The sequence below is a fragment of the Polyodon spathula genome, chromosome 12 (assembly GCF_017654505.1).
Source record: "Polyodon spathula isolate WHYD16114869_AA chromosome 12, ASM1765450v1, whole genome shotgun sequence".
Lineage (NCBI taxonomy): Eukaryota > Metazoa > Chordata > Actinopteri > Acipenseriformes > Polyodontidae > Polyodon > Polyodon spathula.
The window spans coordinates 28047139-28071074 of NC_054545.1; the positions used below are offsets into that span (position 1 = coordinate 28047139).

Here is a 23936-nt window from a genome sequence, read left to right on the forward strand (position 1 = left end):
TGACAACGCCCCTGTGTTCAGTCAAACTGTCTACAAAGCCTATTTGATGGAAAAGTCTCCTAAAGACACTTTGGTAATCAGGGTAAACGCGACTGATATAGATGAAGGTTCGTTTGGAGAGATAACGTATTCTTTTAGGCATGTATCTGATAAAGCACGTACATTGTTTTATATAGAAGGCAGTACTGGGGAAATCAGAGTAGCAGGAGAAATAGATTTTGAATCTGAAAGGGCTTTTGAAATGGATATACAAGCTAAAGATGGTGGGAGTCTGGCATCCCATTGCAAGGTTCTGGTTGAAATAAAAGATTTAAATGATAATGCTCCTTTAATATCGTTCACATCTTTGTCTAAGTCTGTGCCAGAGGATGCAGTACTTGGCACAGTTGTAGCTCTCATAAGCATTTCTGACAAAGATTCTGCAGAAAATGGAAAAGTTCAGTGTTCTATTCTAGAGGTGTTGCCTTTTAAACTGATTTCCTCTGGTAAAAACTATTTCAATTTGATTACAGATAACCCATTAGATCGAGAAACAGATCCAGAGTACAATATAACAATTATAGCAACCGATAACGGAATCCCTTCGCTCTCCAGCACAAAATCTATTCATTTAATTGTTTCAGATGTCAATGATAACGCACCGATGTTTGAGCAAACGTCATATACGGTGTATATAAAAGAAAACAATGCTAGAGGAACGCCAGTTATCTCTTTAAAAGCGAAAGATTTGGATATATACCAAAACGCACGTGTTATATATTCTCTTTTTGGAGAGACAATTATGGGACAACCATTGTCATCATATGTTTCCATAAACTCAGACAGTGGCGATGTCTTTCCATTGCGCTCTTTGGATTATGAGGAGCTGAAAAATTTCCAGTTTAATGTTAAGGCCCAAGACAGCGGGTCTCCTCCACTAAGCAGTAACGTGACAGTGAAAGTATTTATAGTTGATCAGAATGACAATGCGCCTCGGATTTTATACCCAGTACAAAGCGATGTGTCGGTGGTGTTTGAAATGCTGCCTCAAACAGCCCAAGCAGGCTATCTTGTGACCAAGGTGGTGGCTGTGGACGCAGACTCAGGCCAGAACGCGTGGCTTTCATACGAACTAAATAAGGTTACAGAACCAGGTTTGTTCAGCATAGGGCTTCACAATGGGGAAATAAAAACTTTGCGAGACGTTACAGACAAAGACACTGTGAAACAAAAATTAGTTGTCTTAGTTAAAGATAACGGACAGCCTTCATACTCATCGACAGTTACACTCAATGTTGTCGTTTCCGACAGCTTTCCAGACATGTCAGAGTTCAAAGACTTCGCTGATGACACTACTCCAAACTTGACGTTATATCTGGTGATTTCATTGGTTGCTGTCTCCTCTCTCTTTTTGGTGTCAATAATTGTTCTAATTTCCTTTAAATTCTGCACGACGAGAAATTCTAAATTCCAGTTTGAAAGCTCAAATGGAAATTACCCTGCCCTCCCCAGCTCCTATTTCCCACCACACTACGCGGAAGTCGGGACCGGTACCCTCCAGCACAGATACAGCTACGATGTGTGTTTAACAACAGACTCTGGGAAGAACGAGTTTAAATATCTGAAACCCTGCGCAGAAAACAATTCTGGGAATAGCCTCATCAATCCACAGAATTTTGACACAATTTTATATGATGGCGAAGGAAGCAATATGAAAACAGAAAACGTCTATGTTCAGGTGAGTCGTCATTATTATTATTATTATTATTATTATTATTATTATTATATTATATTATTATTACACCTAACGCCTATTGTGTTATCCTTGACTAATACACCTAACGCCTAATTGTGTATCCTTGATTAAATACATCCATTATTCATTCTCCCAACTTTTCAACTGGTTTTCTACTGTACATGTAAATCGTGACACAAGCATTTGTCATTTTAGGTTTTCATGATTTGTTCCGGTATTTGTTATAATAAAGTATTAAACTTTCTTTTCAGTACCTGATATTAAGCTTGTCTGGTCAATTGCAACGTACCTGTCACCCACATCAAGTGAGGACAGATGATGAGCACTAACCAACAGCTATTGCCAAACGTGTTGCATCACCCTATAGAATTAAATAATTTTGTTTCATAAAATTGAATGAAACCTGTTGTATAATGCTAATACTATTTTATATTAAATACAGCTTTGTAGTTTTCCATATATTAAACAAAAACAAATGACACTAATTGAAAAATGTGACATTTCGCAATCTATCGTGAAATAATATACGATTATTATGGTTTCCGGTATACTTTTGCGATATATTGTTGTAGTTCTTTGATTACATGATGTTAAATAAACATCTAAGTTATGTTCATATAGTTATGTTCACATAATGCGAGATCTTAAATTCAATGTCAGATAAATATTTAAAGGGGTCCCCTGGTACATCAAGGAGATGTATATATATAATCCTGTTCCCCGGTCAACGCTTCTGTTGGCCTCGTCATCCCGATGGGGTCCGTGTCGGTCCGCCCCACCCTCAAGCCCGCCCGTGGAAGAGGGAGGAAATTGACATTTCTGGACTTGAGTGTGGGTGGTTGTGTTTTAGGGGAGGGGTGGCCTTGGTATGGCCGATCAGTGTTGCACACTTTGGGGGGGAGGATGTGTAAGATAGCAGGGAGGGGGTTAAAATCCTTCCCTGCAGAAAACATGTAAAAATGCACATTTGCGTGAATGGGCTAATGGTTTTATTGTTTAGTAACCCCCTGCACCTGGTGTTAATTGTAAATTAGAGCCAGGTGCAGTGTATTTAAAGAATGCAGCCAGTCAGTTCAGTGTTGTGTTTCCGAGCAGTCAGAGTGAGGTACTGTGATAAACTGTGGTTTTGGGTTACCGGTAAACAGCTTAGATGTCCTGGGTGTTAGTAAGAGGAATCCTGACTCTATAGTTGGTGCTCCAAGGAGGAGCTAGGTGTTTGTTTGTTTTGTTTATTTTTCGATTTGAGTTTATTAAAATTGCGCACAAGCGCTGTTAAAAATCAATTTCTGTTTCCTGGGTCTGATTTTAAAGGCGCAACGAACCGTGAGAGTTGCGATGATCTTTAACTATAGAGTATATATATATATATATATATATATATATATATATATATATATATATATATATACACACACATACACATACACACACACCTGTCTCTGCAAAACATTGTAATCAGTAAATTATTCGGACGAGCAAGCGTGCTAAGCGAGTCTTATTCATTACAATACTAAGGTTAGGTTGAACAGGATCATGACGAATCTGATTTGGTATCAATATCTTGTTTAGTCTGATTTAGCAGTTGATCTACCTGTGATGATTAACTTGTGGTACACTGCAATTAGGATTAAAAGGAATACTAACTTCAGTCCAATAAAGTGGACTAAATCTGCTTAATCCACTAGTTTGACACATCAAATGGACTCAATTTAGAGAAAGTGAAGTATTTTGTGCTATTTATTTTTGCTGATTAAATCATTGTTTGTGGGATTCCTACTATCAGTAAATGCAGCTAATTATTAATGGACGAGCTGAAAACAAGGGCAGAACCTGACTTATTTAACTTAACTTTAGTGTGGTTACTTAATTGTTATTATTATTATTATTATTATTATTATTATTATTATTATTATTATTATTATTATTATTATTATTATTAGTAGTAGTAGATCTGTGTACGTTTATTTACATAGTGTTCAAATTAAAACATAATGGTACATGTAGGATAAATTCGAGTACATTTAATAAGGAAGGAATTGGAATGTAGTTTTTCACATGGACTCTTGGTGCCACTGTCGTCCAGTAAGGTGTAAGCTGACAGTATATAATGAATCAAACAAACCCTCCCCTTGCCTACAGTGCTCTTTACAAGCAGACTGAAAGCAGGCTACACAGTTGCACTGTCCGGATTAGCAATCGCAGCTTGGAATCAGAGAATTCTAAAATAGTTGGATTTTTAACCCTTTTATTAGACGACATCCTGAACCTTTTAGTACTGGACACGGGATTTATAATGCCTTCTTTGTTTTCTTTTTGGAAAGAAATCGCATTTGAAAAAGGATCAATGGGGAGAGGACGCTGTGCGTATACAGGGACGGTATTGTTCTTTATTTTTCTTTTCTATTTATTGGGTGCAGTGTTTGGAGAGGTTCGCTATTCTATTCCTGAAGAAATGCAATACGGATCGTTTGTCGGAAATGTTGCGCTGGATTTGAATTTAGATGTTAAAGAGCTGACATCACGCAGGGCCCGTGTTGTTTCTGAAGGGAAGAGACAATACTGTGATCTGAGTTTGGAGACTGGCTTTCTGTTTGTGAGTGCAAGAATAGACCGTGAAGAACTGTGCAAACACGTTTTAATCTGTACAATCAAATTTAAAATACTAGTTGAGAAGCCTCTGAAAATGTATAGCCTGGTAGTAGACATTCAGGATATTAACGACAATACCCCTGCTTTCGCTGCTAATGAAATCAAATTAGAAATAACCGAGTCTGCTTTACCTGGGAAGCGTTTCTCGCTAGATAACGCGCAAGATCCTGATGCTGGCACAGGCTCCATTCAATCTTATACTCTCAGCACAAACGAATACTTTATTTTGGATGTAAATACTCGTGCTGGTGGAAGCAAATATCCAGAACTAGTTTTAAAAAAAGCTCTGGATCGAGAAACACAATTTGAACATTTTTTAATCCTTAATGCAATTGATGGAGGGAATCCAAGAAAATCTGGCAGCGTAAATATACATGTAATTGTGTTGGATATAAATGATAATGCTCCCGTGTTTACTCAGCCAGTCTACGAGGTCACGCTTTTCGAAAACTCCCCTATTGGTACGTTAGTGGTAATTGTAAATGCAACTGATATAGATGATGGTGTATATGGGGAAATAACATATACTTTGACGCATAATTCTGATGAGTCAAGTAGTTTATTTGAGATCAATTCAAAAACTGGAGAAATACAAGTTGCGAGGAAGGTAGATTTTGAAAAAGCTGAAGTGCATGAAATCGATGTACAGGTCAGAGATGGTGGAGGTGAGTCAACGAAATGTAAAGTTATTGTAGAAATATTAGATGTAAACGACAATGCCCCTGTAATAGCTCTGAAATCTGTGATCAGCTCAGTGCCTGAGGATTCTTTACCTGGTACTGTGGTAGCTGTCATAAACATATATGATGAGGACACTGGAGAAAGTGGTAAAGTTCGATGTTTCATTCAAGAAAACACGCCTTTTAAACTAAATTCAGAAGACGAAAATTACTATATGTTAGTGACTAATGGTGTATTAGACCATGAACTAGACTCTGTATTTAATATAACCATCACAGCTACTGATAAGGGATCGCCGTCCCTCTCCAGTAAAAAAACGATTACAATATCAGTTTCTGATGTCAATGATAACTCGCCGGTTTTTACACAACCATCCTACACAGCGTTTTTGATGGAAAACCAACCCCAAGGAACACCTATAATCACCGTGAAAGCTAAAGACAAGGATGCAGAACAAAATGCTCAAGTTATTTATTCTTTTATGGAAGACAACATTCAAGATGTACCTTTATCTTCATATATCTCAATTAACTCACAAAGTGGAGACATTTTTGCATTGCGTCCTTTTGATTATGAACAGTTTGGCTTTTTTCAGATCCAGGTTAAAGCCCAAGATGGGGGAAATCCTCCACTTTATAGTAACAGCACCGTGAAGGTTTTTATAGTCGATCAAAATGATAACGCTCCAAAGGTGTTATACCCAGAACAAAACGAAGGATCTGTTTTGGCCGAGATGATTCCCTGGTCAGCGCACAATGGGTATCTCGTGACTAAAGTAGTTGCAGTGGATGCAGACTCCGGACACAACGCGTGGCTTTCATACCACCATTTAAAAACTACTGAGCCTGAACTTTTTGTTGTAGGGCTACACAATGGGGAAATACGTACATCACGTCAAATATTTGAAAAGGATGATGTTAAACAAAGATTAATAATTGTGGTGAAGGATAATGGACTGCCATCTCACTCAACTACCGTCACTTTAAATGTAGTTCTTGGAGATAACTTTCCTCTCCTTTCAGAGCTCAACGAATTCTCAGAGGATACAAATTCAAATACGAACCTCACACTCTATTTAGTGATTTCTTTAGCGTCTGTTTCCTCACTTTTCTTTGTACTAATTATCGCAGTGGCGTCTATGCGATTCTATAAAAGCAGATATTGTCCACCTTTCTGTAACGAATCAAACGCAAACCATCCAGTATTCCCCGATTCTTTTTTTCCTCCAAATTACGCAGACGTTGGGGGGACCGGAACTCTCCAACCAGCATACAGATACGACGTTTGTTTAACTACAGACTCGACTAAAAGTGAGTTCAAGTATGTGCGAGCTTATACTGGAAATACATTAAACAATCAACGCATGGATCCCGAGAATTATGAGACAATGTTACAGGAAGTGAGTAGTGAGAATGACGTCAACAAACAGGTGAGCATGATTAGCACAATTATAGCTCATGAAATAATGTAGCCTACTATAAATGTTATACAACTTTACACTTTTAAAGCATAAAAATCCCACCTTGATTACACAATAACCCTCTTTTTCCATAATAGTATAAGATTAAGTGTGTGGTTTCGTGTTGTAAGCAGGCTAGTTAGAAAAGAGCATGCGCAAGATAAAAGGGGCAGACTGCCTAGCTGTCATAACCATTCAATGGGACGGTGATCACCTAACGGACCCCATGTGTTACTCATGGGGGACCACACAATTCAAATGGGTCTGATGTGTCTTGATAACGCAGATTCAGTGCATTAATTACAGTCCGATCGGGTGACAATTTGTAGATATTAACAGCAATATTTTTATTCAAACGGTGTTACTGAACTTATTAATATCTGTTTGAGGTGTAACTTTTGGATAAAGTAATGTTATTTCGGCCATGTCTGGCAAGAGAGTAAATGTATTTTGAAATATCAAAATCACATGTTTTTAGACTTGAATATAAAATTGTATCCACTTTATAAAACTATTAAATTGGTTAAAAATGGTCAATTGCTGGGACACCTAAACAGTTTCAGCGAAAGGTTATAATATAGTACTACCTATTTCTTCTTCTCGATTTCTTAATGTAAATGTAGTTTGTAGCGTCACAGTCACAGTAAGAAAGAAACAGCCTTGTAATTTAGTCACGTTTTATTGGTCATTAATAGCAACGCCAGTTGTGAGCCACCCTATATTCTGTGACGTATTTGACTTAAAACACTGATGGCCTATTTTCGTGATGTAATACTTTTACTGTTGTTTTGGAAAATAAAAATGAAGTTGGCAATATGATGGGAATGTATAAGCACTTCACTTTGTAGCTCTTACAATTATATTATATATACTTCTATATATATTCTATAATATAATATATATCTCTCTCTCTCTCTCTCTCTCTCTCTCTCTCTCTCTCTCTCTCTCTATATATATATATATATATATATATATATATATATATATATATATCTTCTGGTAAACATATTTCCATTTGTATAAACATCACCAGACTGCATGTACAATTGCATGGGCATTATTATTATTATTATTATTATTATTATTATTATTATTATTAATTAATAATAATAATAATAATAATAATAATAATAATAATAATAATAATAATAATAATAATAATAATAATAATAATAATAACTTGAATATATGTAAAATCTGCAAAACTAATGCACGTCTGATATATTTTAGGAATAAGACTGTAGTTATTCGCTTATACTCAGGGTGTCACCGTTGTCCAGTAAGGTGTAGACTTCCATAAATGAATATATCAAACACTCCCCTTGCCTACAGGGTGTTTTATAAGCAGACTGAAAGCAGGCTACACAATTGCAGTGTTCAGATTAGCAATCGCAGCTTGGAGTCAGAAAATTCTAAAATTGCTGGATTTTGGAAACATTTATTAGTGTCTATCTTTAACCTTCTGCTATTGGACATCGGGGAGGAGTTTAATCTACACGGGATTTATAATGTCGTCCTTGTTTTCTTTTTGGAAAAAAATCGCATTTGAAAACGGATCAATGGGGAGAGGACGCTGTGCGTATACAGGGACGGTATTGTTCTTTATTTTTCTTTTCTATTTATTGGGTGCAGTGTTTGGAGAGGTTCGCTATTCTATTCCTGAAGAAATGCAATACGGATCGTTTGTCGGAAATGTTGCTCTGGATTTGAATTTAGATATTAAAGAGCTGACATCACGCAGGGCCCGTGTTGTTTCTGAGGGGAAGAGACAATACTGTGATCTGAGTTTGGAGACTGGCTTTATGTTTGTGAGTGCAAGAATAGACCGTGAAGAACTATGCAGACAGGTTTCAAAATGTACTCTACAGTTTCAAATATTAGTTGAGAATCCTCTTAAAATATATAGTATTTCGGTAGAAATTCAAGATATTAACGATAACACCCCTACATTCGATGAAAATAAAATTAGGTTAGAAATAACCGAGTCTGCTGCGCCTGGAATTCGTTTCTCACTGGGGAGTGCGCAGGATACCGATGCTGGCACTAACTCCATTCAATCCTATAGTCTAAGTCCAAATGAATACTTTACTTTGGATGTAAATACCCGTGCTGGTAGAAGCCAATATCCAGAACTAGTTCTTGAAAAATCGCTGGATAGGGAAACGCAGTCTGAACATTTTTTAATCCTTAATGCGATTGATGGAGGAAACCCGAGACAATCTGGCAGCGTGAATATAAATATCATCGTGTTGGATATCAATGACAATGCGCCAGTATTTACTCAGCCAGTCTACAAGGTCACAGTTTTTGAAAACTCCCCCATATATACTTTAGTGGCAACTGTAAATGCAACTGATATAGACGATGGTGTAAACGGAGCAATAGCATATACCTTTAAGCATATTTCTGATGAGGCGCGTGACATGTTTCAGATAGATTCTAGAACTGGAGAAATTCGAGTTGTGGGAAACGTTAATTTTGAAGAAACTAAAGTTCACGAAATCGATGTCCAGGCAACAGATGGAGCAGGACAGTCATCCTTTTCACCTGCTAAACTGCTCGTGGAAATAATTGACGTGAACGACAATCCCCCCGTAATATCTTTGAAATCTATGTCCAGTTCAGTGCCCGAGGATTCTTTACTTGGCACTGTGGTTGCTGTCATAAACATATATGACGAGGACTCCGGAGAAAGTGGTAAAGTTCGATGTTTCGTGCCAGTGAGCCTCCCTTTTAAAATTATTTCAGAAGTGAAAAACTACTACATGCTAGTAACTGATGGTGCCCTGGACAGGGAAGTAGAGTCCGAATTTAATGTAACTATCACAGCAACTGATGAGGGGTCACCGCCCCTCTCCAGCATAAAAACGATTACAATATCAATTTCTGATGTCAATGACAACCCACCCATTTTTACGCAATCATCTTACACAGCGTATTTGATGGAAAACCAACCCCAAGGGACACCTATAATCACCGTGAAAGCTAAAGACAAGGATGCAGAACAAAATGCTCAAGTTATTTATTCTTTTATGGAAGACAACATTCAAGATGTACCTTTATCTTCATATATCTCAATTAACTCACAAAGTGGAGACATTTTTGCATTACGACCCTTTGATTATGAACAATTTGGTTTTTTCCAGATCCAGGTTAAAGCCCAAGATGGTGGGAACCCTCCACTCTATAGTAACACTACCGTAAAGGTTTTTATAGTCGATCAAAATGATAACGTTCCAAAGGTGTTATACCCAAAACAAAACGAGGGATCTGTTTTGGCCGAGATGATTCCCCGGTCAGCGCATACTGGGTATCTCGTGACTAAAGTAGTTGCAGTGGATGCAGATTCCGGGCACAACGCGTGGCTTTCATACTACAACTTAAAAGCACCTGAGCCTGAGCTTTTTGTTGTAGGGCTACACAATGGGGAAATACGAACAGCACGTCAAATAATTGAAAGGGATGATGCTAAACAAAGATTAATAATTGTGGTGAGGGATAATGGACGGCCATCTCACTCAACTACTGTCACTTTAAATGTAGTTCTTGGAAATAACTTTCCTCTCCTTTCAGAGCTCAACGACTTCTCAGAGGATACAAATTCAAATACAAATCTCACACTCTATTTAATGATTTCTTTAGCGTCTGTTTCCTCACTTTTCTTTGTACTAATTATCGCAGTGGCGTCTATGCGATTCTATAAAAGCAGATATCGTGCACCTTTCTGTAACGAATCACACGCAAACCTTCCAGTATTCCCCGATTCTTTTTTTCCTCCAAATTACGCAGACGTTGGGGGGACTGGAACTCTCCAACCAGCATACAGATATGACGTTTGTTTAACTACAGACTCGACTAAAAGTGAGTTCAAGTATGTGCGAGCTTATACTGGAAATACATTAAACAACCAACGCATGGATCCCGGAAATTATGAAACAATATTACACGAAGTGAGCAGGGAGAATGACGTTTACAATCAGGTGAGCATGATTGACACAGATATTCCTCATTAACTTTTGTACTATAATGTTCTATTGTCATTTTATTATTATTTTTTTTTATTTTTTTTATTTTTTTAGAAATACAGTTCACACGGTAGTTCATATTTTGCTGATGTTGACAGCAACAGTTGAATTCAAAATGTGATTCCCAATTTATTAATAGCTGTTTACAGCCTAGTGTGGCACGTATACACATTTTTGTTTTAAACTGGTAAAATATGCTTTCACTTTAGTATAGGCATGTGTGTTAATATTCAATACCTAATATAGGAGGCTGTGTGTTCCAGTGCTTAAAGAAACAGCCTTGTAACCAGGAAGTACCCGGTTCAAATCCTAGCTCAGCTATTGAGTCAGTGTGTAACCTCGAGTAAATCACAACCTCCTTGAGCTCCGTCTTTCAGGTGAGACGTTCTTGTAAGTGGCTCTGCAGTGGATGCATATTTCACACACCCTAGTCTCGTAACTTGTAAAGAGCTTTGTGAGGGTGGTCCACTAGGAAATGCGCTTTAGTAAAATAAAGATTATGTTTATATTATATTTAGCTAACATTTAATCTGGGTGACGGATTGCTATAATATAAAAACTGATTCGGGAATTGTTGTACATAGCGATGCTTATTTCTTCTCGGTTTTCAAAAGTAAAAGTTATACCAGTGTGGAACATGAATAACAACAAGCAACAGCTTCAGTAAGAAGGAATAACTATGTTATAAAACCTCGTTTCAATGATCACCGTTAACAGTGCGTATAGTAGTTGTGAGCCCCCGTACATTACGTGACCCATTTGCCATAAAATAAATTGAGTATTTACATGTTGTAATACTAGTATTATTCTTTTGGGAACTATGCAACATTTGGTAATATAATAGTATATGAACAGTTATGAGCACAATATATATTACCTGCGAAAAGGAACGAAATAAAAAACAACATTGTAGTAGGCTTTCTGAAAAAAAGATATTATTATTATTATTATTATTATTATTATTATTATTATTATTATTATATTATTATTATTATTATTATTATTATTATTATTGTTGTTGTTGTTGTTGTTGTTGTTGTTGTTGTTATAAATATGTGTATGAAAACGAATGTGAATTTGAATAATAATTATAGCGTATTTATTTGTTTAGAATTGGCCTACAAAATACTATAACACAAGAATATATTTAGTATATTTTGCCTTTTCATATAAATCGTTTGCAACAGCACAAGGACTTCATTTTAAATACCCGTTGATTTAAATCTGAGTATTGAAGTAGCCTAGTTACTAAAAAAGATTATTACCAGAGCATACACGTATCCTACTGTAACTGCACGTTTGATGAAAGTTCTTTGGGTACATTCAAATGTAATAATTTGTGATAGCCTTTAGAGCGCTTCCTTCAATGTGTACATGAACAATATGCACCGTCTTGACAGTCATCCCTCTTTTGGAATATTGAAATGAAATACGTTACAAAATAAGGATTTTTTTTACTCCAGTATGGCTAACATCTAATAATAACATGGATATCTGGTATGTTAAAAATGGGGCTGTAGTTATGGATTTGTTCTCTGGGTGTCACTGTCGTCCAGTAAGGTGTAAGCTTATATGAATGAACATATCAAGCCCTCCCCTAGCATATAGAGCGCTTTAAAAGGCAGACACGAAAGCAGGCTACGCAATAGCAGTATTTGGATCAGCAATCGCAAGCTTGGAATAAGAGACTTCTTAAATCATTGAAATTTAGAACATTTTTCTTGTAATACATCTTGAAACCGTTGCCTACGGACATCAGAGTGTATTAATACACCAAACGGGATTGATAATGTCGTCCTTGTTTTATCTTTGGAATGCATTTTCATTGGGGAACAGATCAATGAGGAGAAGACGCTGTGCATATTCGGAGAAGGTATTTTGCTATATTTTCCTTTTATATTTATTGGATGTAGTGTTTGGAGAGGTTCGCTATTCTATTCCTGAAGAAACCGAGTTTGGATCGTATGTCGGAAATGTTGCGCTGGATTTGAATTTAGATGTTAAAAATCTGACATCACGCAGGGCCCGTGTTGTTTCTGAGGGGAAGAGACAATACTGTGATCTGAGTTTGGAGACTGGCTTTCTGTTTGTGAGCGAAAGAATAGACCGCGAAGAACTGTGCAGAAAGGTTTTAAAATGTACTTTACAGTTCCAGATATTGGTCGAGAATCCTCTGAAAATATATAGCATTGTGGTAGACATTCAGGATATTAACGACAACACTCCTATGTTCCCTGAAAATAAAATTAGATTAGAAATAATCGAGTCTGCTGCGCCTGGAAAGCGCTTTCCACTAGAGAGCGCGCAAGATCCTGATACTGGCACAAACACCCTCCAAACATATTCACTCAACCAAAATGAAAACTTTATATTGAATGTAAATACTCGTTCTGGTGGAGGAAAATATCCAGAATTGGTTTTAGAAAAAGCTTTGGATCGGGAAACGCAGTCTGACCATTTTTTAATATTAAAAGCTATCGATGGGGGAAAACCACATAGATCTGGCAGTGTGAACATACACATTATAGTTCTGGATGCAAATGATAATGCTCCAGTATTTAGTCAGTCAGTCTACAAAGCAACACTGTTTGAAAACGAGCTCAATGGGATTTTAGTGACCAGTGTAAATGCAACCGATTTAGATGTGGATACAAATTCAGACATAACGTACTCATTTAGTGATATTTCAGATGAAGCTCGTCAGTTATTTGACATTAATTCTAAAACTGGAGAAATAAGAGTTAAAGGAAAGGCAGATTATGAAGAAACTAACGTGCATGAAATTGATGTACAGGCAAGAGATGGCGGGGGTGAATTAGCACACTGTAAAGTTATTGTAGAACTAGTGGATGTAAACGACAACACCCCTGTAATATCTCTGAAATCATTAACCAGTTCAGTTCCAGAGGATTCTTTAACTGGCACCGTGGTAGCTCTTATAAACATATATGATGATGACTCTGGAGAAAGTGGTAAAGTTCAATGTTTCGTCGCAGAGAACCTGCCTTTTAAACTAATTTCAGAAGTTAAAAACTATTATATGCTAGTAACAGATCGTGCATTGGATAGGGAAAGAGAAGCAGAATTTAATATAACTATTACGGCAATCGATGAGGGATCGCCGCCTCTCTCTAGCATAAAAACTATTACAGTATCAGTTTCAGATGTTAATGACAACTCACCGGTTTTTACGCAAACATCGTACACAGCTTATTTGGTGGAAAACCAACCCCAAGGGACACCTATAATCACCGTGAAAGCTAAAGACAAGGATGCAGACCAAAATGCAAAAGTAATTTATTCTTTCATGGAAGACAACATTCAAGGAGTAACTTTATCTTCATATGTATCAATTAATTCTGATAGTGGGGAAATATTTGCAATGCGTCCTTTTGATTATGAACAATTTGGATATTTCCAGATCCAGGTTAAAGCCCAAGATGGTGGGAACCCTCCTCTTTATAGTAACACCAACGTAAAAGTTTTTATAGTGGATCAAAACGATAACGCTCCAAAGGTGTTATACCCAAAACAAAACGAGGGATCTGTTTTGGGAGAGATGATTCCACGGTCTGCGCCCACTGGGTATCTCGTGACTAAAGTAGTTGCAGTGGATGCAGACTCCGGGCACAACGCGTGGCTTTCATACTACAACTTAAAAGCACCTGAGCCTGAGCTTTTTGTTGTAGGGCTACACAATGGGGAAATAAGAACATCACGTCAAATATTTGAAAAGGATGATGTTAAACAAAGATTAATAATTGTGGTGAAGGATAATGGTCGGCCATCTCACTCAACGACCGTCACTTTAAATATAGTTCTTGGAGATAACTTTCCTTTTCTGTCACAGCAAAGCGACTTCTCAGAGGATATCAATTCAAATACGGACCTCACGCTCTATTTAGTGATTTCGTTAGCTTGTGTTTCCTCACTTTTCTTTGTATTAATTATAGCAGTGACGTCTGTAAGATTCTGTAAAGGCAGAAGTTGTGGACCATTCTATGACAGCTCAAACAGAAACTTTCCAGTATTCCCCGATTCCTTTATTCCTCCAAATTACGCAGACGTTGGGGGGACTGGAACTCTCCAACCAGCATACAGATACAACGTTTGTTTAACTACAGACTCGACTAAAAGTGAGTTCAAGTATGTGCGAGCTTATACTGGAAATACATTAAACAATCAACGCATGGATCCCGAGAATTATGATACAATATTACACGAAGTGAGCAGTGAGAATGACGTCTACAAACAGGTGAGCCAACGTGTGTAATACAGTATTGCATTATACATATTTCCTTCATTAATTTGAAATACGTAGCTGTATCGTAATTGCAATGTTGTAATCGATATTTATTATTATTATTATTATTATTTATTATTATTATTATTATTATTATTATTATTATTATTGACTTTGGTTATGCATGTCTGTTATTATGCTTCTGCATATCTGATGTGCTGATAGGACTTCAGGAAATAGTTGGCCTTTGTTTTACCTGCTTTTTATGCTGGATCCTCTTAATCTACCACATGTGGACTTGTTCTTATTATTTGTTGTGATATTTCTTCTAAGATGAACAGTGTGTTTCTGTATGTATTTTGCAATATATTTTCTACCTGGCTTTATTGTTTTTAGTTATTTTGCTTTAAAACTGTAATCAGGAATGGTGGACTTTACCAGTGCTTATTGATGAATTACAGTGTTCATTTAACCATAACTGCTAACTATATATTTCTAAGGTAACAAAACACTAGACAGCAAAGGGACAAGTGATCCGTGTTTAAATAGATAATAGATACTAAATAACAGGAAATTGGAAGACCCCAGCTCCACTCCCCCTGAACTACTGGCTAACATTTATAGTAAGGCATGCAAGTGTAATTATAAAACATGGTTCTTATGAAAAAAAAGGCATTATTCTGCAGAAAACTTTTCATTATATTTTAGCCTGTGTGGAATTCATAATAATAGATCGCTAGAAGTGATATGCCTACCCTTAGTAAAAGTTTCAATAATGAGCATATTGAGAACTGGAGCAAGAAAAAACAAGAGAGAACTTCGTGGTGATTTATGATAAAGTCCATTTCATGTGGTTTCTTTTCTGACTCTAGTATTTAGGTTCTTAATCTTAAACAAGGCCTCATTTATTTGTCTTCTGGTCTGTTGCTTTGACAGTCAATTCAAATTTTGGTTAATCTGTTCTCAAACCAAAAGAAAATGTTAATTTGACCTTTGACTAATTTTTAGAATTTTAACTTTTTTGTGTATAGTATGAATGTGATTTGGTTTTGAATATAATATTTTAACATACTTTATTATGTCTCATAACAGATGATCTACCTGTGATGATTAACTTGTGGTACACTGCAATTAGGATTAAAAGGAATACTAACTTCAGTCCAATAAATTGGACTAAACCTGCTTAATACACTAGTTAGACACATCAAATGGACTCAATTTGGTACGCTGCAACTGAATAAACACAGAATAAATTGGTTACCTTTGATTTAAAACTCCCCATAACGTGACTATAAATCATGTTTAGCAGCTGTAAAGTCTGATTTTAGTGTGCGCTAAAAATGAGGTTTAGGTAAATAATGGTGTTCAGCTGGCATTCTGCACCCAGTATCAGATTTGCTCTTTGCCATCATTAATCCATTAAAATGATACTGAAATGCATCCAAATGAAGAAAATAGCATGGAATTGGGTGGGATCTGGATACTAAATGGGCACAAACATTATAATGTGATGCAAGGATTGTGCCTTGCACTTAGGCAATTGCTGATCCTCCAAAACTTTACATCTCTTCTTACAAGGTGCAAACCACTGTGGACGTGACTAATTAAGAGTTGTGTAAAAACACACACCTGTAGAGACCTGTCACTGGCTTCAGGATGGGTGCTGTGGTACAGTTCCTAATACAGCAATGCTTGGCTCTTGTTGAGGAGAGGCAGAAACACATTTGGAGAAGGGCAAGATGAAGAAGACCCTGCATATTCAATCCCATGGTCACTTTGTTTGGAATGCCAGAGGATACAGTGCTAAAGCGTTATTGTCTCTCTGCAGGTCATCCTAGACGTAATATCTGAATTGAGGGATGAGCTAGATCCCAGTGTCAATGTAGGGACCGCTATCCCTGCACATGTGAAAGTGCCGTGTTCTGCATTACTTAGCTTCTGGTTCCTTCAGACCACAGTTGGAATGTCTTGAGGGATAGCCCAATCCACTTGTTCCAGAGTGCTAGATGAATTTATGGAAGTGATGCTGAAAAGGGAAGGCCTATATATATATATATATATATATATATATATATATATATATATATATATATATATATATATATATATATATATATATATATATAATTTCCTAAGGACACTAGCATAGCTGATGTTGGCTGAGATTTTCCAAAACAAATATGTTTCATGCTGAGTGACCTCAGCCATAAGGACTCTCAGAAAACAATTATTTTCTTTTCATTGTGCCAAGAGGACTGCTGCCCTTCCTCTGACATATTTTTCTTTTTTGGTTTGTATTTTTGTTCTCTACAAACATCATGCAGTGTCTGCTGCTCTCTGTACTCCTAAATCTGTCACGTCTGGGCTGCAAGTGTGGCCTCTAAATAGATTGACACACTCAATGAGACCCTCATTTTCATAATTGTGGATCATAATTTGTGCGTGTTGAGTAATTTGCATTACTCTTAAACTTACATAGGGCACAGTACAATATAATTGCGTGGCCGCAACACAATTTGAATTTTGCTTCTGCAGTTATTCCCCCTGTGCTTCTACTTACATCTACTCCCATGAGTTTCCTAGTAACTATGCTACCTTTTTTTACTAATTGTTGGTCCATTTGGTGATTAGTTTAGAAATATTAATTTATGGTGCATTCTCTATTGCTAGGTTTTCCTTATTGACTGCATTCATCAGTTATAGTGACTATGTGATGGTGCAGGCATCTTGCAAGACTGTGTCTTATAAGTGCTGCATGTAATAGAACAGAGTACCCTCTGTAACAGTTAGTAGTGTATTAGTTTATTCTAAACCTCTTATTAAGTGTTGGTTAAATTAAAAACTGTAACAAAACTACCACTAATCTGACATTAATCAATATTTCATTTAATGAATCCAACCATTACTTTTATATCCAATAATGCTGTATACTGGTACACTGGCTAAAACGTAACTGCCAGTTTTAAAGAATCAATTTGCTGTTACCGGAACACACGTGGTTTATCTTACTATCTAGTTAGAGCCATTCGTGGCATGACATGCCTTTTATTCATATACTGGTCCTATATAGACAGTTCGGCATTACAGTGCAAATAATCCACAAAAGCATGTGCCGTATTTTCAAGGACCATAGCAAATAGGCACAGTCACTAAGTCTAGTCTGGGAAGACACACTGATATGCTTTTTCTGTTTTTGAGAAGGAGGGACTGCTTTAATTGCAGTCTGATAACCATGAATGTTGCTGACTCAGATACTCTGGCAGCAATGACAACAACACAGAATGGCAGTGGGAAGTTAGATCAAGACAGAAATAATTTGCTAAATATTTCAGAAGCTCTGCTCAGACAATAATGTAACTTTTCATAATATCATCAATAATTACAATCAGGGATTTGTCACAAAGGAGTACACTGATGAAGACACAAACCAAAAAGTGAATTTACTTGATTTTGTTTCTTATACGTTTTACCTAGTACACTATTTAGAGGTCTGTGTAAACACAACTATAATGTTAACATTAGTTGAGGTTTTTGATTTTACATTTGTGGAACTAGTGTTGTTATATTGCACCCTGAGAGCAGCTTGTCACACCTACATCTCACACTGAGAACTAGACTGCGGCTTCCCAGGTTCTGAGGGTGACATACTGTACACCTAGATGTTCTGTGATGCTTTAGATGCTGGCATGTCTGGTCACATGATTTCATTTCCGTCACAGTGGATATTCTCCCTTCACCCTTTCGCTATTCCTTTCAATGGAAGCTCTGTAGATTGCCTTCATGCTGATATTGTGTCTCTTTAGAATGCGGTCAATGGTTGACACACTTACGCTGTTTACACCATTAAAAAGCATCTATGTAGCTTTCTATCTCACAAAAGCAGATGCCATTGCTGGCACAGATCAGATCAATGGCCAGTTCTTGTTCTGGTGTCAGGAGAGACTACGTCCAACATGCAGGCAGCTCTTCTTGCAATTCTAATAAAAAAAAAAAAAAAAACATTTAAATTTATATATACATATACCTAATGTACAATATATATATATATATATATATATATATATATATATATATATATATATATATATATATATATATATATATATATAAACAAAATAGGGAGTTGCATCAGCATGCAAGCTGCAAACTCTAGAAATACAATAGGTTACATAACTACTATTCAAACATACCTATTCTCAGTTCAAAATATACAAATCACAGATGCAGCTGTTGATCACTGCAGATTTGGTTGCACTGCCTCTGCCACTCCCTGCTTCCCTCATTGTCACACTGTAGTTGACAATATGGTCCACAATTGTTGCTCAGATTTCATTTGTTACAGCAATACGCTGTGGTCCCACCTGGGCTGTCTGTCTCCTGTGTCGAATACCATGACCATGGCCACGATCACCGCTCTGTTCACATCCCCGTCCACAACCATGTCCACTAGATTGCCCACCTTCTCCTGCCTGTTCCATGTTCCAGCACAATTTGTGATTTATTTTGGGGTTAATAGCAACCTTTTTATGCTTGAGTGACATTTGATTAGAGTTGATAGATTGTGAAATGTGCATTTCTGTGTGTGGAATGTTTATTTAAGTAATGAGCATGAATTGTGTGCAACAGCATAGAGATGTATGTATATAAAAACAAGACACTCACTTATTTGACTTGTATTAAAGTGATGGAATTGGATTTAGCAAACCATGCAAATGGTTTAGAATGTGGAAGTTTGTGTGTTAACCAGAGAAACGTGAGACAACTCATGTCAAAATTGTCTGGCAGACAGATTAGTTTGTGGCTTTGCAATTCTGTAGTTTCCCAATATTACGGTGGTTGTATACATGGTTGTATCTCTGCATTGTGAAAGTTAACTTACATAAATGTGTAAAAAAGGAGTGTAATAGGTGATGGGGGTTCAGCAGCTTATAAAATGTGGCATACCATTCAGGTGTAGGGGTGAAACAAAATGCAAAGAATAAGTTACTGCTACTAAGAAAGTTACTTCTGCTAAAGACAATAATCAGGCATTTGTATCACAAATTACCAAACAGTTTTCTCTATTTATGAAAAACAGAATCATCAATACAATTTGCAATACCAACATCACACATTTTGGCAAGACACACATGGGCTGGGCATTAAATAAGGATGACTGGTTCTGGTTGTGTTAAATCTGTTAGAGTGTATTGTTTTTAACTGTATCATGTCTTTTCCCAGATTGAAGGGCAATGAAAAGGAAAGGACAGGAAAGAAAGAAAGAAAGACAAACAGAAAGAAAGAAAACTTATCATGCAATTAATTTAATTTAAGCCCCTCTATGTTGTTGTTGTTGTTGTTGTTATTATTATTATTATTATTATTATTATTATTATTATTATTATTATTATTACTAATAACATTACACATCTCACTTCACATCTATGAATGTAATCATTACGTTTGCAAGTAATATATATATATATATATATATATATATATATATATATATATATATATATATATATATTATATATATATAAATAATATAATATATATATATATATATATATATATATATAAGTCATATTACAACCCTTACAGGGAGTTTTCTCAGAGTAACACTGAAAGAAAATGCTGGGAAACGTGAATTGATGAAGTAGAACCAGTAGACTTTAAACAGCCTAATCTCAAAAATGTATTTCAAGTTGTCCATCCGTTTTACCTTATTATCAATTACAATTGTGCCACCTACATTTGATAAGCTTGTAAAATAACTTAAACATGAATTGAATGGGTTATTTCATTGAACACCATGCTACCAGTACTGTACCACAAACTACCACTCAAAATATTAGAATCTCATACCAGGACTATAGTATTTCATGAAATTACTATTCAATGTATGACAGATGGTTGGAATTAGAAACAAATTATACAGTTATAATAAAATACAATTAAAATAAATACAAAATAAAGGGATTTTTCTTCATATATGTTGATATCAATGCAGCTTTTTCGTGTTATCTTTATTCTTCCAAAATATATAATGTATGCGACTGTAGTTTACTTGTAAATTACATTTTAGAACGTTGTAATGAATACAACCAGTCTGTATCTTTAAACGGTTTGTTGTGCAGTTCTTGACTTGTACTCTAAGTGCCACTGTTGGCTAATGTGGCGGTCTTCTACAAGCAAACAGCCAGCAGGACCTCCCATAGTATTGCTTTATATAAGACAGACAGAAAGAGCAGCTTGCTCTATACAGTGGACGGATTAAAACGCAGAAACTGCTGCTACGTTTTTTTTTCAGTGCATTTGGAATGATACGAATATACTGAGACATTATCTCCAAACGAAACTCTTGTATTTTATGATTTCGTACTATTGTGTACATTCGATTCTTTATCTTGGTAAATATGCGAATCTGTGGATTTGAGGTCGCCCTGGAAACAATAGGCTGGGCACTAAAACGGCAAGTACAGTTCTTTATTATCTTTGTATGTGTTACCGATATAGCTTTTGGACAAGTTCGCTATTCTGTTCCAGAGGAAATGAAAAAGGGATCTTTTGTAGGTAATATTGCTCAGGATTTGGGGTTGGATCTTAAAAGACTGGTAACTGGCAGAGCTCGTATCGTTATGGAAGGAAGCAGCCAGTATGTTGAGCTAAATATGGAGAAAGGACAACTCACTGTTAAAGACAGGATAGACAGAGAGCAGTTGTGTGGGCAGATATCTCCATGCAGTTTCAGTTTTGAGATTGTTCTTGAAAATCCTTTAAAATTATATGCAGTTACAGTTGAAATCCAGGATATTAACGACAACGCACCCATGTTCCCCAAAAACGAAATTAAATTAGAAATAAGTGAATCAGCTCTACCAGGCGCACGGTTCGTTCTAGACAGCGCAGTGGACCCTGATGTAGACATTAATTCGCTTCAAAGTTATACACTAATACCTACTGATAATTTCATTCTAAAGCTACATACGCGTCCTGATGGCAGTAAAGAGGTGGAAATGGTGCTGCAAACGTCTTTAGATCGAGAAAAGCAAGACGAGCTTTCGTTAATATTAACTGCTGTAGATGGCGGGGACCCTCAGAGGTCGGGAACAGTTAAAATACACATCGTTGTTCTGGATGCCAATGACAATGCTCCAGTGTTTAGCCAGACAGTTTACAAAGCGACTGTGATCGAGAATGCTTTAAATGGCACATTAGTCACGAAAGTGTTTGCAGCTGATTCAGATAAAGGATCAAATGGAGATATAACCTACTCGTTTACCCAAATCAAAGGCAATGTTGGTGAACGGTTCCATTTAGACTCAACTTCTGGTGAAATAAAAGTGGTAGGAGAAATTGATTTTGAAAAGGGACGACTTTATGAAGTAAATATCCAAGCGAGAGACCACGGTGGTCTTACAGATTCAAGTAAAGTTATAATTGAAGTAATTGATGTAAATGACAATGCCCCTGTAATAACACTCACGTCAATTTCGAATCCTATACCCGAAGACTCGTTACCTGGTACAGATATAGCTCTTATCAGTGTGCAGGATATAGACTCTGGGAATAATGGGTTGGTTCGTTTATCAATCCATCAGAAACTTCCATTTAAAATAAAATCGACTTTGAGGAATTACTATACTTTGGTAACGGAGACAACGTTAGACAGGGAAAAACTCGACCAGTATAACATAACCATTACTGCCACAGATGAAGGGTCGCCTCCTCTTTCCAGCGAAAAAACAATTATGCTAGACATATCTGACGTGAACGACAATGCACCAACCTTTGATCAGAGTGTATATATGAGGTATGTGATGGAAAATAACTCCCCTGGGTTATCTATCTTTTCATTACAAGCAAGGGACTCTGACTTAAATCAAAACGCACGTATTTCTTATTTCCTTGAAGAAAACCAGATTAATGGAACACCCGTGTCGTCGTATATTTCCATTAATTCGGATAGCGGCATCGTTTATGCAGTTCGCTCCTTTGATTATGAGAAACTCAAAGGCTTCCAAATACACGTCAAAGCTCAAGACAGTGGTTCTCCGCCGCTTAGCAGCAACGTGACTGTAAAAATATTTGTGCAGGACCAGAACGACAATTCGCCTCAGATTCTCTATCCAGTACAAACTGAAAGCTCTCTGGTGGCTGAAATGGTGCCTCGTTCAGCTGATGTTGGCTATCTTGTGACTAAAGTGGTAGCTGTTGATGCCGACTCTGGACAGAATGCGTGGCTCTCATACAAACTGCACAAAGCTACAGACAGGACACTTTTTGAAGTGGGGCTGCAAAATGGGGAGATAAGGACTTTGCGCCAGGTTGTTGACAAAGATGCTGTGAAACAAAGACTTGTTGTTTTAGTGGAGGACAATGGTCAGCCCTCTCGTTCAGCTACAGTGAATGTGAACGTGGCGGTTGCAGACAGCTTCCCTGAAGTACTTTCAGAGTTCAGTGACAATGCGCAGGATAAGGATAACAATGACAATCTGACATTTTATTTGGTGGTATCATTGGCTACAGTTTCCTTTCTTTTTATTGTTTCCATAATAATTTTGTTGTCAGTGAAGTTCTACAAATGGAGACAATCCAGACTGTTTTATAAATCAAACGGAAACCTCCCTGCTATTCCATATTACCCACCCCAGTATGCAGACGCTGGGGGGACTGGAACACTTCGACATGTGTACAATTACGAGGTGTGTTTAACAACTGACTCGGGAAAGAGCGAATTCAAATACCTCAGACCTTGTAGCCAAGTCGTTTTAAATTCTGACCCGCGTGCTGCAGAGACCATGCTGCACGTGCAGAAGGAGAAAAATCTAATAGACGACACAGACCCTTCTATACAGGTGAGCCTTGGTTATTAAATGTATTGTTATTATATACGGATCACAATGGGAAAAAAGCTTAAAAAAACACCCATGAATAAAATATTTGTGTATAGAGCCATGAATGCCTTATTTTAATTAGTTGGTAACACAAACTCTGTATGATAAGTCATTGAGTACCAAAAATATATATGCATTTTAAAATGTAATTAATCACTGAAGTTGGAGAATTGTTATTAGCATAGTTAGGTAGTAGTAGTAGTAGTAGTAGTCGTAGTTAACGTGGCGTTTGCAGACAGCTTCCCTGAAGTACTTTCAGAGTTCA

The 23936-nt window shown here is 36.7% G+C and overlaps 2 protein-coding genes and 1 pseudogene across 5 annotated transcripts in view; all 3 read left to right on the plus strand.

Moving 5' to 3' along the window:
- The window catches only part of zgc:123181 (uncharacterized protein LOC735300 homolog), a gene marked incomplete at its 5' end in the record, with an annotated part of 2379 nt that extends 662 nt beyond the window's left edge, over positions 1 to 1717 (plus strand). Inside the window, one exon of the mRNA XM_041265165.1 lies at positions 1492 to 1717. Within this exon, the coding sequence (XP_041121099.1) occupies positions 1492 to 1568 (77 nt within the window). The remainder of the gene's footprint in view (positions 1 to 1491) is intronic.
- LOC121323860 (protocadherin gamma-A11-like) overlaps positions 1 to 23936 on the plus strand; it is a 103121-nt gene that overhangs the window by 835 nt on the left and 78350 nt on the right. The window contains exon 1 of one of the 4 annotated variants that reach the window (XM_041265148.1): positions 3912 to 6494. The exons of 1 other annotated variant lie outside the window; for it this stretch is intronic. In XM_041265148.1, coding sequence (XP_041121082.1) covers positions 4029 to 6494 — 2466 coding nt within the window. In that variant the 5' untranslated portion in view covers positions 3912 to 4028. Of the gene's footprint in view, positions 1 to 3911; positions 6495 to 7893; positions 10505 to 12216; positions 12423 to 23936 lie in introns of those variants that run through there. 2 more of the 4 variants (XM_041265146.1, XM_041265156.1) reach the window with 2 other exon arrangements.
- LOC121323863 lies at positions 21053 to 23577 on the plus strand (annotated as a pseudogene).